The sequence below is a fragment of the Pipistrellus hanaki genome (genome assembly GCF_964339955.1).
Source record: "Pipistrellus hanaki genome assembly, chromosome: 7".
Lineage (NCBI taxonomy): Eukaryota > Metazoa > Chordata > Mammalia > Chiroptera > Vespertilionidae > Pipistrellus > Pipistrellus hanaki.
This window is the reverse complement of record NC_140509.1, coordinates 81,812,067-81,825,672: the sequence shown is the minus strand read 5'-3', so window position 1 is coordinate 81,825,672 and position 13,606 is coordinate 81,812,067. Positions and strand designations below refer to the sequence as shown.

The window sequence follows — 13,606 nt, the reverse complement described above, 5'->3', positions numbered from 1 at the left end:
TCGGAATTGCATCTAGATTTTCCACACGTTGCTCATGTGTGTGGGGATTACTTCACTGCTGTGAGGAGGTGACGGGCAGCCTGATGTTAGGAGAGAGCAAGAAACAGCAGCACATGTAATTCAGGAAAGTGACCATCCTGTGGATGTGCCTGACTCAGTTTCCCACATGGCTGCCTGTGCTCTGCTGTGGACACATGATGACAGTGCTCACATCAGCGTGGCGGAAAGAGAAGAAGGTTTCTCCTTGTGCCACAAAAAAGACTAGCACCCCTGAAGTATTTCTCCCCTCACATTCTTCCAGAGTCAGGCCATGAATTATTTCTTTATCAAAATTAAGAGACATAAGGGGAAATCAGACACTAAGGAAAGTAAACTCTTTAGTCTTTTCTCTGAGATAATTTCTTGATTCTGCTGTAGACAGTCATGGCTATAGATCATGCTGTGTCGTATATGTCATATTCTAGATTATTATCTTCTTTCCTGAATGTTTTGTAAGGCACAATGCAATGGGCTGAGGGCCAGAATTAATGCATGGTGGCTCATTCAATGTTTTGGATGCATTTCTCATTCCTGTTCTTTTCCAAAGAGTCCATGAAGGAATTCCAAGAATGGTTTTCTGGAATAAAAGCAGCAGCAAAAGAATCATCAGACAGAACTGGTGACAGCAAAGTTCTAGAGGCGAAGCTTCGAGACCTTCAGGTATAAACATTGGTGTTGCCTTTTCTTCTTCCCCAAACTGCACTCAATTGCGATTGGTCAGCCTAAATCACTTCTCTTCCCAAATATTTTAATCTTATTCAAACATTTCTTTTTCCTTATCAGAATTAGATTTCTTGAGTTATAAGGAGATAAGCAATATGAAAAGTAAGCTGAAAAATCAAGTTAGAGCTGTAGAATTTCTAGATCCCCTTCCCCTCTCTTTTAGCTTATTGACTCTTTGGAATTCACTTTAAACCTAATTTTAATTTCTATAGCAGTGAAAGCATAAACAGTGATATCTATTTCACTTTCACGTTACTATCATGGGGGAGTTTTAAAAAGAAGACATCGCTGACATCACGTATGCTTTTTAACAGCCTGTGGTCTAAATTTGAAACTTAGATATATTCAAATCAAAGTAATTGGTATTATAAATTGTGTAGGTTTTACTTGCTAGGAAAAATGTATGAATTCAGGAAAGAGGCCATTGTGAAGTAGAGTTAAGAAATGATTGACAAGAGACTGGATTCATTATGAGATTTGCCTACGATTTTTAAGCAGCTAATCTGAGCAAAGCATTGTGTTAGTATTGTAAAAATAATTTTTAGAAAGTTAATGGAAATGTGAGGATTTTGTGGCTAATGGGTGATGACAATTATGTAGATAATCATTGGCTGTCAGGGTGGGAAGGGCGTCCTCACACAGGAAGCTGGTTTCACAGGAGGCAGGGTGACTGCAGATGTGGAATTGTCCCCTTTAGGGCTGGATACGCAATGAAACTCCACAGAGAAAAGTCTGGAACTCAGGGACGAGGCAGGACTAGCACAGCAGCTCTGGGTTCTTTTGCTCTGCCAAAGCATATGTTCTTCCAAAAAAGATGTATACACCAAGCAAAGAAGGGAATCCCAAGTCAGGATAGTGAGTGCAGGGCGGATCAGAGGAGGAGGAGGGATAGAGGCAGGTAACCAGTTGGAAGGCATCACACTAACCATGAGGAGATGGAGCCTGCACTAGGTTGGAACAGTGAGAAAGGGGAGACTGAGGACCAGACTTGGTAAGAACATCCTCCTTCCCAGGTCGCCATTGTTCCCAGTGGGTCCTCAGTGGTTCCAATGCCTGGCTGGCCCATCCTCAGTGCTGAGTCTCCATTATAACCAGTTGCAAACATTCTTCTTACCCAAGCTTTGTGAATGGCTGTCTTTCTCTGGCCCCAGTTTTTCTGCTCTCACGCTACTATCTCAGCTCGGAATGGTAATTAGTGCTCCATCTCAGAAGGATAGCAAACGTTTTATACAACTTCTGCTTCCTGAAACAGACCATTCTGGACTCGGTCGGCGATGGGCAGCGCAAGCTTGATGCTGTGACTCAGGAAGGACAGACGTTGTACGCACACTTGCCTAAACAAATGGTCAGTAGCATTCAGGAGCAGATTACCAAGGCCAACGAGGAGTTCCAAGCATTCCTGAGACAATGCCTCAGAGACAAGCAGGCTCTTCAGGACTGCGCTCTGGAGCTTGGGAGGTAGGTTGTTTTGATTCAGGGAGACTTCATCCTACACAGAATGTCTTCCCGGACTCAGAGGGAAAAGCCTTTGTGAATGAACAAATCTTTGAAATTGTGAGTTTGAATTTAAAGTGTTGACCTTAATTACAGATTCATACTAGAAAAATAACTGACTGCTCAAACTATGATGGCATCACGTGGTTTGCTTTTCTACACAGAAAATAAAGGAATGTTCTATGCATATAATAACTGTGAATGACATGCATTCATACATTTTTTTTTTGGTCTATTTGACTAACTCAAGATAATAGAGCTTTGGCACCCAGGTTTTATATTATCCAAGTCTTTTTTTTTTTTAATATATATTTCATTGATTTTTTTTACAGAGAGAAAGTGAGAGGGAGAGAGAGTTAGAAACATTGATGAGAGAGAAACGTCGATCAGCTGCCTCCTGCACAACCCCTACTGTGGATGTGCCCACAACCAAGGTACATGCCCTTGACCGGAATCGAACCTGGGACCCTTCAGTCAGCAGGCTGATGCTCTATCCACTGAGCCAAACCTCTTACAGCCCAAGTCTTTTTCTTGAGTCTACTTCTGCTGGATTGGAGTCATGGCAGAAACACCTATTGTATTTATGTGAGTCAAGTGTCCAATCAGGAAGCTATGTCAACATGGGTGAATATAGAATAAGAAAGAGGGGGAAACCTTGTTACTAGCGGGGAAAGGATGTCAGTAAAATCAAAATGCCTTTCTGGTAGTGGAGTAATTTGCCTGACTGTTATCCAGGTTTCCAGAGAATTTACACTGTTTTCAAAACTTAGAGCCCTGGCCTTCTTGTGCCATATTCCAATCCCATCAGATACAAAGACACAGAGAGGACTTCCCCTTTTCTCACAGGACTTCCCCAGCCTCGCTTATCCACTGACCCCAATTCAGGATCTCCAGTAAAACCCAGAAAGTCAAGCACATGTTGCAGGGGAATGTAATCTTGCTTGTAATTGCCACCTATGATTACCAGGTAATCAATTCAGCTTGATAGGGTGATTCATTTCTGCCTGGGTTGCAAAAGAAATTTTCATGATTTGCCATTTGTGGCTGAAATAAGCGATTATGAGACATTGTGACCTCAGCTATTAGAATGTATTTATTATAAGGATAACCTAAGAATCTCTCGATGGTGTTTTTCTTTTCTTTAGCTTTGAGGATCAGCACAGAAAGCTGAATTTATGGATCCATGAAATGAATGAGAGGTTAAGCTCAGAAAACTCAGAAGAGAGTAAACAGCACATTCCTGAGAAGAAGAACGAAGTTCACAGGGTTGAGATGTTTCTGGGGGAACTCCTGGCTGCCAGGTATGGTGCCGAAATGGAATTGGTCCTGTCCCCACCAAGGACTGTGTGTGTGTGTGGTTGGTTGGTTATTTGGTGTGGTGAGCAGCGGCTTAGTTGGTTGGATGGTCGATTGGTTTGTGGTTGTGCTTATTTTCATGCTTGAATGTCTAGAATACAGATGACTGTGCAGTGTTTTCTACAGCAGTGTGGTACCTTGGAGAGAGCATAGGGATGGAGGAAAGGGGCTGGTCTACATCTTAGTTCCACATCTCTTCACTGTTGATAGGACATTCACTTTCTGTATTTTTTTATATTAGCCTTTAGCATTGTGATGATGATAATGATGATAACACTTTCTTCTCAGATATTATTGTAAGGATATCAGGTGATTAAAAGATACTCTTCAGCCGAAACCGGTTTGGCTCAGTGGATAGAGTGTCGGCCTGCGGACTGAAAGGTCCCAGGTTTGATTCCGGTCAAGAGCATGTACCTTGGTTGCAGACACATCCCCAGTGGGTGCAAGAGGCAGTTGATCGATGTCTCTCTCTCATTGATGTTTCTAACTCTCTATCCCTCTCTCTTCCTCTCTGTGAAAACCAATAAAATATATTTAAAAAAGAAAAAAAAAAGATACTCTTCATTTACAAAACTAAAGCTATAGATCCCAATTTTCACATATTCTTTATACACATCAACCACCGGTCTCATTTCTAACTCACCTCATCCTCACAAAATTCTTTGTAAAACAAGAGGGGTGGTCATTAAGTCTGGCTGTGTAGAGGCTCCCCTTCTCCATTACAGTATTTGCCTCTTCATTGCTTTCTAACTGACCAACTGATTCTGGCTCTTTTCCAGGCCAGGTTCTCTGGCCTGACTTTAGAATGTTGCACCCTAAATTCATGCTTCACTCCTGGTATTTTCAGTTGCTTCATGGAAACTGACCCTTTGGAAAGGGTAATGCTATTTGACCCAAAAACTCTTTAACTATCCTCTTAAAAAGAAGATACAATAATCTGTGAAGCAGTAGAGGCTAGCACAAGCCTGCTTCATTGTGCAAATTAGCAGCAGTGATTGACTAAGTGAAAACTGCCTGATTCAGACTAGACCCATTCCCCATTTCCACAAGTTCTCTTTTTGGTCAAAATGTTGAATGTTCTGAGTCTTGAAAAACAAACATGCAAACAAGTGCACAACAGAACCCATACTAACAACTACTATTGGTGTGCTAGTTTGATAACTATCCTAAAGTTTCCCTGGGATGTTCTGGCCCCACCTCTGAGCCCTTACGGGGGGATAAACACTTTGTTGACACTCTATACTCCAATCCTCTACAATGAGTTCCTCAAGGCCAGGGACCATCAGGCCTTTATCATCTTTAGATTGCCATCATCTAGTGTAATGCCAGAAAAAAATGGAATATATTGCTGAATTAACAGAATAATATATCATTCTAAATATATAACTTTCTGCAAGTTGCAGTGTACTTTTTGTGCTTTAAAATCTTAACTCTTGTCTAGAGACAATATAATGTGATCTACTTCTCTCCTTGCATATTTTTCTTGGTCTGTTACTCTCTGATATTCCATGATCAAAGCTAAGAGTCCTTAGTATATTGGCTACCAGGTTCCTTCTAACTGGTTACTCTGTGCACTCCCAGTGAGGGTTACTCAGGTGAAGGTGCTCAGTTGGATCACCTGAGGCCTCCCACCTGCCTGTCAATTGCTCCCCCAGTCCTCTGTTGTTGTTGTTTTTAATCATATTTCTAGGACACACATTTTGCGGGGATGCCCTGCATTTTTTTAAAGTACTCCAGACTTGAGACTCATTGAATTTTTATTATCCATTTATCAATTCTTCTTGGAATAACAAGTGGTATCTTGAATTATTATTTAACTCACATCATTGCTTCCACTACCTTCTTGTCTCATCAAACAGATTACAAGAATAAAAATATGTACTTCGGAGTAGATATAATATTGTATAAGTCACATATCTCTCACAGAGACCCATTGGATGCTATTTACATAGTAGCTGCTCAGTAAAATAAAAGAGGCCTCATAGGAGATATGTGATGTAGCCTTTTTCTACTACTCACAATAGTTTGTGTTCGGACAACTGCTCTCCCCATCCTGGTTTCCCAGGCATCTCCCGAGAACAGTGCTGATCTGAATTCAGAACCTGTCAAACGGAAAGAAGCCAACCCAGCCACCTGTGGTCACACTTTCCCTGGAGCTAATTTACATACCTCCAAGCTGAGATGAGTAAGGCACCTGAGATATAAGAATGTGACAAGCTTAAGCACTCATAAAATGGCCTTTTGAAAGAAAAATGCTTTTTTATTTTTTATTTTATCTCTGCCAAACATTGTACTGGTGCTGGGATATGAGGTAATTGCAATAGCCCTGGCTTCTAGAAGGAAAGCCTGTGGATTGAGACACACAGGGTGTAGGAGGCTGAGAAGGTGCCCAGAGGAGGAGACCTGCCCTCCTCACCCTCTCCACCCTCTTCACTCTCTCCACCCTCCCCACACCTCTCCACTCTCCCCACCTTCTCCACCCTCCCCACACCTTTCCACTCTCCCCACCCTCTCCACCCTCTCCACACCTCTCCACTCTCCCCACCCTCTCCACCATCTTCACTCTCCACACCCTTTCCACCCTCCCCACCCTGTCCTCAGTTATCATGATGCTCCGCAGGGATGCCATGCCTGCCCTGAGCTGTGAAAGGGGCAGGTAGACCAGAAGCAGAGCAGAGCAGAGCAGAAGGGCTCTCACAGAGGAGCCTCCATGTGTGTATAGCAGAGAGTTGGGGCGCTTCAGCAAGCTGCTCAGGGTTAGAGCATTCGGTAGGAGTAGAGAGATGCTGGGTGGCCTGGGGGGACATGCCCGGCCATTTCTGAAGCGATTTCCTCAGCATACCCTGGGCTTGGATCTAGGCACTGCATGGGCTCAATCAGGTCCCCGGATGTGTACTAACTACCTTTGGAGAAACCATAGGAGAGGCAGGTGGCCAGGGCAGTCTCCAGACTCTTCCTTTTATTTTATTTTTTTAAATATATTTTTATTGACTTCAGAGAGGAAGAGAAAGAGAAAGAAACATCAATGAGAAGTGAGAATCATTGGTCAGCTGCCTCTTGCACAGCCTCCTGGGGATCAATCCCACAACCTGGGCATGTGCTCTGACGGGAAATCAAACCGTGACCTCCTGATTCATTGGTTGACGCTCCACCACCCTCCCCACCCTCATAGGTCAGCCTGGCGAGGCTCTTCACTCAAAGGCGTGTCAGCTGTGAGCTCCTGTCTGCTGAGTGCTCCAACATCAACAATCCTCTGTCTCTCCCAGCGCTGGGAGAGCCTAGCTGATGCTTTTTTCTGTTGTCCTTACGCTGGGAGAGTCTAATTGATGCTGTTTTCTGTTGTCCTTAGAGAGTCTCTGGACAAGCTCTCGCAGCGCGGGCAGCTGCTCAGTGAGGAGGGCCACGGCGCTGGGAAGGAAGGGCGCCTGTGCTCCCAGCTGCTCACCAGCTACCAGGGCCTTGTCAGGATGACCAAGGAGAAGCTGCGCAGCTGCCAGGCGGCCCTGCAGGAGCACGAGGCCCTGGAGGAGGCGCTGCGGGGCATGTGGGCCTGGGTGAAGGGCGTGCAGGACAAGCTGGCCAGCGCTGACAGCACCGTGGGAAGCAAGGCCACTCTGGAGAAGCGGCTGGTGCAGATCCAGGTACAGGCGGCCCCGCCACACACCCTGTGCTCAGGACTGAGGCGATCGGGCTCACAAGTGGTGGGGTCGGTCCCAATCACGCTGGGAGCCTCTCTCTAAATGAGGAGTAGGTGAGCGGAATTGGGCAGAAAGGACGTGGAGGGGGGTATTTTTCCCCTTTGTAAAGGAAAGCGGTAGGTTTGTTGTAATAGCTCTAAAATATATATATTTTATATATATATACAAATTTTGTTTAGTTAAATATTTAGCAAACATGAAATAAATATCTAGTTTATTCCAAGCACTATGTAAGTTGCTGGGCTTATGAAGATAAAAATTAGTCCTGCAGGAGTTCAAGTTAGTGGGAGGACCAACTGCAAATGTTACTGGCCATGCAACATGTATGTGGGGCCGTGATTGAAGGCAGCGGGTGGCGGGGAACGCGCAGAGGAGACCACCGTCCAGCCTGCAGCCAGCGAAGGTGACCTTGACAGACGGGCCTTAGCCAGGCTTTGAGGCTAGGGGACGGTTAGGCTTTTAACAAGCGTGTTTTCATTTTCAAAATAATTTCTGTTTACTCTGAAACTAAGTTTCCCAGGGAAGTGACAATGCCTGGGCAAGTAGTCCAAAGTTTTCCAAGAATTTAAATTGGAGTTAATTTTTACTCCCCGATTCTCGGATTGCTAGCATTTAATTAAAGTTTTATACTGCAGTAGAGGCCAGACTTTGTTGTTGTTTTTGGTTTTTTTTTTTTGTTTGTTTGTTTTTTTATTATTAACGCTATTACTGATGTTCCCCATTTCTCCCTCCTTTGCTCCCTTCCATCCAGCCCCGCCCCCTCCTTCACAACATCATTGTCTGTGTCCATGGGTTATGCATATAAGAATATATGTTTTTTTAAATTATTCTCTCCCCCCTCCTCCCGTCCCTTTCCCCTCTGAGATCGGTCAGTCTGTTCGAGTATCCATTCCTCTGGTCCTGTTTTGTCCATCAGTTTATTTTGTTCATTGCTTCTTTCTTTTTTTTGTTTTTAAATCTTTATTGTTGAAAGTATTACATAAGCCCCCTTTAATTTTTAAGGGGAGTCAGGCATTCCCTGCCTTGGTTCTCGGGGAAACAACTGTGTTTGAAACTATCAGAAGGCGTTACTGTTTCTGCTGACACCCATTCCCTCTTCTCACCAGGACATCCTCCTGATGAAGGGGGAGGGGGAGGTGAAGCTGAACATGGCAATCGGCAAAGGGGAGCAGGCCTCGAGAAGCAGCAACGCAGAAGGTCAGAAGGCGATCCAGACTCAGCTGCAGACCCTCACAGACGTGTGGGCCAACATCATGAGCTCTTCTGCCCATGCTCAGAGGTACAGAGTCCAGCTCAAGTGCCTGATCGCCTAAACAAAGCCCAGTGGTCAGTGAAATGAGGGAGCGGTGCTGCAGCGCCTGCAGGACAGGGCCCACCAGGGTGATTTTAGCTAGTTGTACACTTGCCTGTCTTTTCCCTACCGGCAAAGACTGGTTTTGTTTGTTTGCTTGCTGTATGTGTGTGTGTGCATGTGTGTGTAATATTTACAACTCCTATAATATGTCATGGAATTTTGCACACAACTTGAGCTCCGTGAAATATACCCTTTTAATTCATCAAAGCAAGGATATGTGGTCTTGAATAACTTTAATATATTTTCACTTTTTCTTTTTTATTTATTTTTTTAAATATATTTTTATTGATTTTTTACAGAGAGGAAGGGAGAGGGAGAGAGAGTTAGAAACATCGATGAGAGAGAAACATCAATCAGCTGCCCCCTGCATATCCCCCATTGGGGACATGCCCACAACCAAGGTCCATGTCCTTGACCGGAATCGAACCTGGGACCCTTGAGTCCACAGGCCTACGCTCTGTCCACTGAGCCAAACCAGCCAGAGCTCTTTTCACTTTTTAAAGAAACATAAGGAAAATTAAGTTATTGGCAACTGTGGAGCTTAAGTATAAATCTTTTTCTCAACCCAAAGTAATATCACCCACGTCGGGGTTGTGGAAATATGAGGGGAGGGTATTTGATTGCCACAGGGATGGAGCATCCCGGGCATTTAGTGACGGAGCCCAGGAGAGCTAGTGCCCTCCAATGCGTGGGACATTCTCACACAAGCAAGAGTCAATCCATCTGCCCAGGAGGCCTGCAGAACTTGGTTGAGAAGCACTGGCCAGGGGCTGCTGGGAAAATAGAGAAGATGCTGGAAGAATAGAGAAGATGCTGGCTGTTAGAATAGGCAATGTTGTTGCTCTTATATTTATGAGTGGAAGATTTTCGCCTTCCTCCTACCCTCAGAGTACCCACAAGTAATCTGGCTGGCTTGCAGGACAAATGGTTGTCAGTCAGAATTATATTAAATATATTCCAAGAGCCATATTCTGACTGTGATATGTACATTTAGGTCACCAAAGAAGTGTGTGTTCACTGTGATCAAAATAAGTAGACAAGTAAAAGATTAAAATTCATCACAAAACAAAATAAAAATATTTGCAATCACCCCTGCAATGTAAAAGTGGGCCATGGTTTCAATTAAAATGTGGGAGGTTGTGTTTTGTTTTGTTTTGTTTTGTTTCTTTAATATGGAGCATTTGTAGAAACTTCAAATTTTGAGTCTTAATAATAGCTCCAACTAGTCGGCAAAGAAAAAAAAAAACACTTCAGACCTCATCATTCTATTTTTTATATAGTAGATCAAACTTCCCAATGCTCGCCAATAAGCTAGCTTTGTAAAAGTGAACAGGAATATGGGTGAATATTTTTCAGACGTTAGAATAAAATGTTAAATACAAAAAATAGATTCAAACCCTTGATTCTTCTCTTTTAAAAGGAAATTAAATTTGACAACTACATATTGAGCAATAGCAATGTTCAGATGACAGTGGGTAATTACAGAGTTTATTTTGTTTTGTACTTATTTTTTTCTGTGCTAAAACAATGAAACAAAACAAAGTGCTTTTTACCCTCTAAGTGCTATGAGGCCAGGGTAGGGTACATTCCAGAAAACTCTGACTCATCTAGTGTTGCTAAGATGTTGTGAGACTAGAAGAAGGCAGGGCCTGGGTGGCTCCTGGGGAGGTGAAATGGATTTGGAAACTCAATTGGAAAGGAAGAGAATGTTGGCATGTATGATGAGGTTCCTGCGGATGGAAAATAAACAATTTGAGCCCTGGTTGGTATGGCTTAGTTGGTTGGGTGTTATCCCATGCACCGAAAGGTCACTGGTTCTACTCCCAGTCAGGTCACATGACCAGATTGCAGGCTCAATCCCCAGTAGGAGGTGTACAGGAGGCAGCCAATCCATGTTTCTCTTTCACAGCAATGTTCCTCCTCTCTCTCCCTTCCCTTCCTCTCTCTAAAATCAATAAAAACATTTTTTTTAAATAAAGAAACAGTTTAAGCAAATGCTGCAAATACATTTCCCACAGATATGACTCCAGGATTATAGGATTTTATGCAAGGGAGATTAGGAAAGGCCACTGAAGATGAGTTTAGATTAATTTAGAGCTGAAGACTTTAAAATTCAGAATGCCAGTCTGGAGAACCTTTTACTTGACTATCTGAAGAGCTATTTGGTTGACTATTACATTTGGGATTACATTTCTTATATTATAAATGTATTTAGCCTTCATTCCTTCATCCATTCAACAATAAACATTGTGTATCTATAGCTGTATGTGAAAATCAATCTAATGATATTATTTAACCAGGAAGATTACCCTAGATTTTAAATTTCAATCAATAAATAATTGCCATCAGTTTTTCTTAAATATATTTTATTGATTTTTTTACAGAGAGGAAGGGAGAGTTATAAAGAGTTAGAAAAGTTGATGAGAGAGAAACATTGGTCAGCTGCTTCCTGCACATCCCCTACTGTGGATGTGCCTGCAACCAAGGTACATGCCCTTGACCGAAACAGAACCTGGGACCCTTCAGTCCGCAGGTCAACGCTCTATCCACTGAGCCAAATCAGTTCGGGCACCATCTGGTTTTGATAAAATAAACTGAGTCCAATAAAAGTAAGAATTTATATATATTAAATAAAATTTGCTCAGCCAGTGTTGCTCAGTGGTTGAGCATTGACCTATGAAACTGGAATTCATGGTTCAAACCCTGGTCAGGGCACATGCCCAGGTTGTGCGCTCAATCCCCAGTAGGGGGCGAGTAGGAGACAGCCAATCAATGATTCTCATCATTGATGTTTCTGTCTCTATTTCTCCCTTCCTCTCTGAAATCAATAAAATAAAAATAAATTTGAATTGATGCCCCAGTGCTGATATTTAACAACACAACTCATAAATTTGCCTATTTACTAAGACAATTAGCCTTTGGAAGACAAAACTCCAGATGCATATATCACTACAACATCTTACTTACATTTTGACATGGATTCACTTTGGTTTGAAGAAACTGTGCATTGAGTCAGAAAAGTAGTGTTTCTCTCTGCCCTTAGAAGCAGCGCTCTCACCATTCACAGTAATCTTCAGTAAGACAGCTTATATCAAGTATGTCAAACTCGCAGCCAGTGGGCCACATGCCTTGTTTATTTGACCTGTGTTAGTCTTTGAGTTTGACATGCCTGGCTTATATGGCTGCAATGCCCTCCTACTCGGTTTCCAGTAGAGCTGTCAAGATAACTTACTTTTCTAATAACATCAATCCCAGCACTTTAGAGGCTGTGCTTAGCCAATGGGATGACTACCTGGAGTGGAAAAACCAGTTGGAGCAGTGGATGGAATCTGTGGACCAAAAACTGGAGCATCCCTTGAAACCGCAGCCGGGTCTGAAAGAGAAGTTTTGCCTTCTGGACCACTTCCAGAGCATCGTCTCGGAGGGGGAGGATCATGCCACGGCCCTGCACCGTCTCACGGCCAGGTCCAGGGAGCTCTACCAGAAGACGGAGGACGCGTCTTTCACGGAGGCAGCCCAAGAGGAGCTGAAAACACAGTTTAATGATATAATGACCGTTGCCAAGGTTAGTGCTTTATATTGAAGAAGACACTTCAGGATTAGGTAAGATTAGCTTATGGGTTGAATTATTGGGGAATTCGCTGCTCTAAAACTGTTTGTACAGATTTTTTCTTCTTTTTTTAAGTACATTTTTTAAATTAAATTATTATCTGTGTACATATTTTAACATTGCCCCTCCCCCATACATACCCTCCTCCCCAGAGTATTGTGTCCATTGGTTGTACTTATATGCATGTACAGATATTATATAAAGATAATTTCTCACCTATGGATGCCCATGCATTTTTTTCCTGCAACCTTGGGCTTATTTTTATAATTTTATGATTTTTCTTTACTTAGAATATTAGTCAACCCATTTTCTTTTCTTTCTATTATTATTTTTTTTTCAAAATTGTTGAGCTTCAAATATCAGTGTTTGAAAGTTCTTTACAAAAAGCCAACACAAGTAATTTCTTTAATAATAAGAAGAATCATTATAACAATTATTATTAAGTGGATGATTAGTGAGGGATGTTAGTCAACAGATTTTTATGCGAAGCTAGACATAAGTAAAATTATAGGAAAATTGGTTTTATCCTCAAAGTCTTTTAGTTTAGTTGAAATTTGATATTTTCATTTTAAGATATTAAACACAGAGAAAATTTAAGAATAAGAATGAAGCCCTGGCCGTTTTTTCTCAGTGATTAGAGCACCAAAAGTTTGCTGGTTGCAGGCTCAAACTCTAGCCCCGTGTGAGAGGCAACCAATTGATGTGTCTCTCTCACATTGGCGCTCTCTCTCTCTCTCTCTCTCTCTCTCTCTCTCTCTCTCTCTCTCTCTCTCTCTGTCTTTCCCTCTCTCTCTCTTTCAGTCTCTCTGTCAATCTCTCTCTCTTGCCCCCACCCACTCTCCTCCTAATCTCTCTAAAAATCAATGGAAAAATATCCTCAGATGAAGATTTAAAAAGATAAGAACAAAGTCTTCTGAGATCGTTAAGAGACCAGTGTCAGCCAGTTGTCTGGTGTCACAGCCTCTGTGGTGAGGGCCGCTGAGTCGCCTCTGCTCTGTTCCAGGAGAAGATGCGGAGCGCGGAGGAGATGGTGAAGGACCACCTCCTGTACGTGGATGCGGTGCAGGAGTTCACCGACTGGCTCCACTCGGCCAAGGAGGAGCTCCACCGCTGGGCGGACACGTCTGGAGACTCGTCCGCCACGCAGAAGAAGTTGTCTAAGATTCAGGTCAGAAAGTGGACAGATACCGTACCCTCTCTTTCATTGGTGCTTGAGTCTGACATGCCAATGATAAAGATTCTATAGATTAGATTCTGTTAATTAAATTGTTGTGTTTTTTTGTTTTTTTTTCTGTTTTCTGTTGGTTGGTGTATATGACCTTGCACCTCGGG

At 42.8% G+C, this 13,606-nt stretch overlaps 1 protein-coding gene across 1 annotated transcript in view; it reads left to right on the top strand.

The window, feature by feature from the left end:
* The window catches only part of SYNE1 (spectrin repeat containing nuclear envelope protein 1), a 359,148-nt gene that overhangs the window by 152,962 nt on the left and 192,580 nt on the right, over window positions 1-13,606 (top strand). The window contains exons 49-55 of the mRNA XM_084890175.1: window positions 587-699; window positions 2,015-2,220; window positions 3,402-3,557; window positions 6,962-7,253; window positions 8,417-8,589; window positions 11,920-12,229; window positions 13,278-13,442. Of these exons, the coding sequence (XP_084746301.1) occupies window positions 587-699; window positions 2,015-2,220; window positions 3,402-3,557; window positions 6,962-7,253; window positions 8,417-8,589; window positions 11,920-12,229; window positions 13,278-13,442 (1,415 nt within the window). The remainder of the gene's footprint in view (window positions 1-586; window positions 700-2,014; window positions 2,221-3,401; window positions 3,558-6,961; window positions 7,254-8,416; window positions 8,590-11,919; window positions 12,230-13,277; window positions 13,443-13,606) is intronic.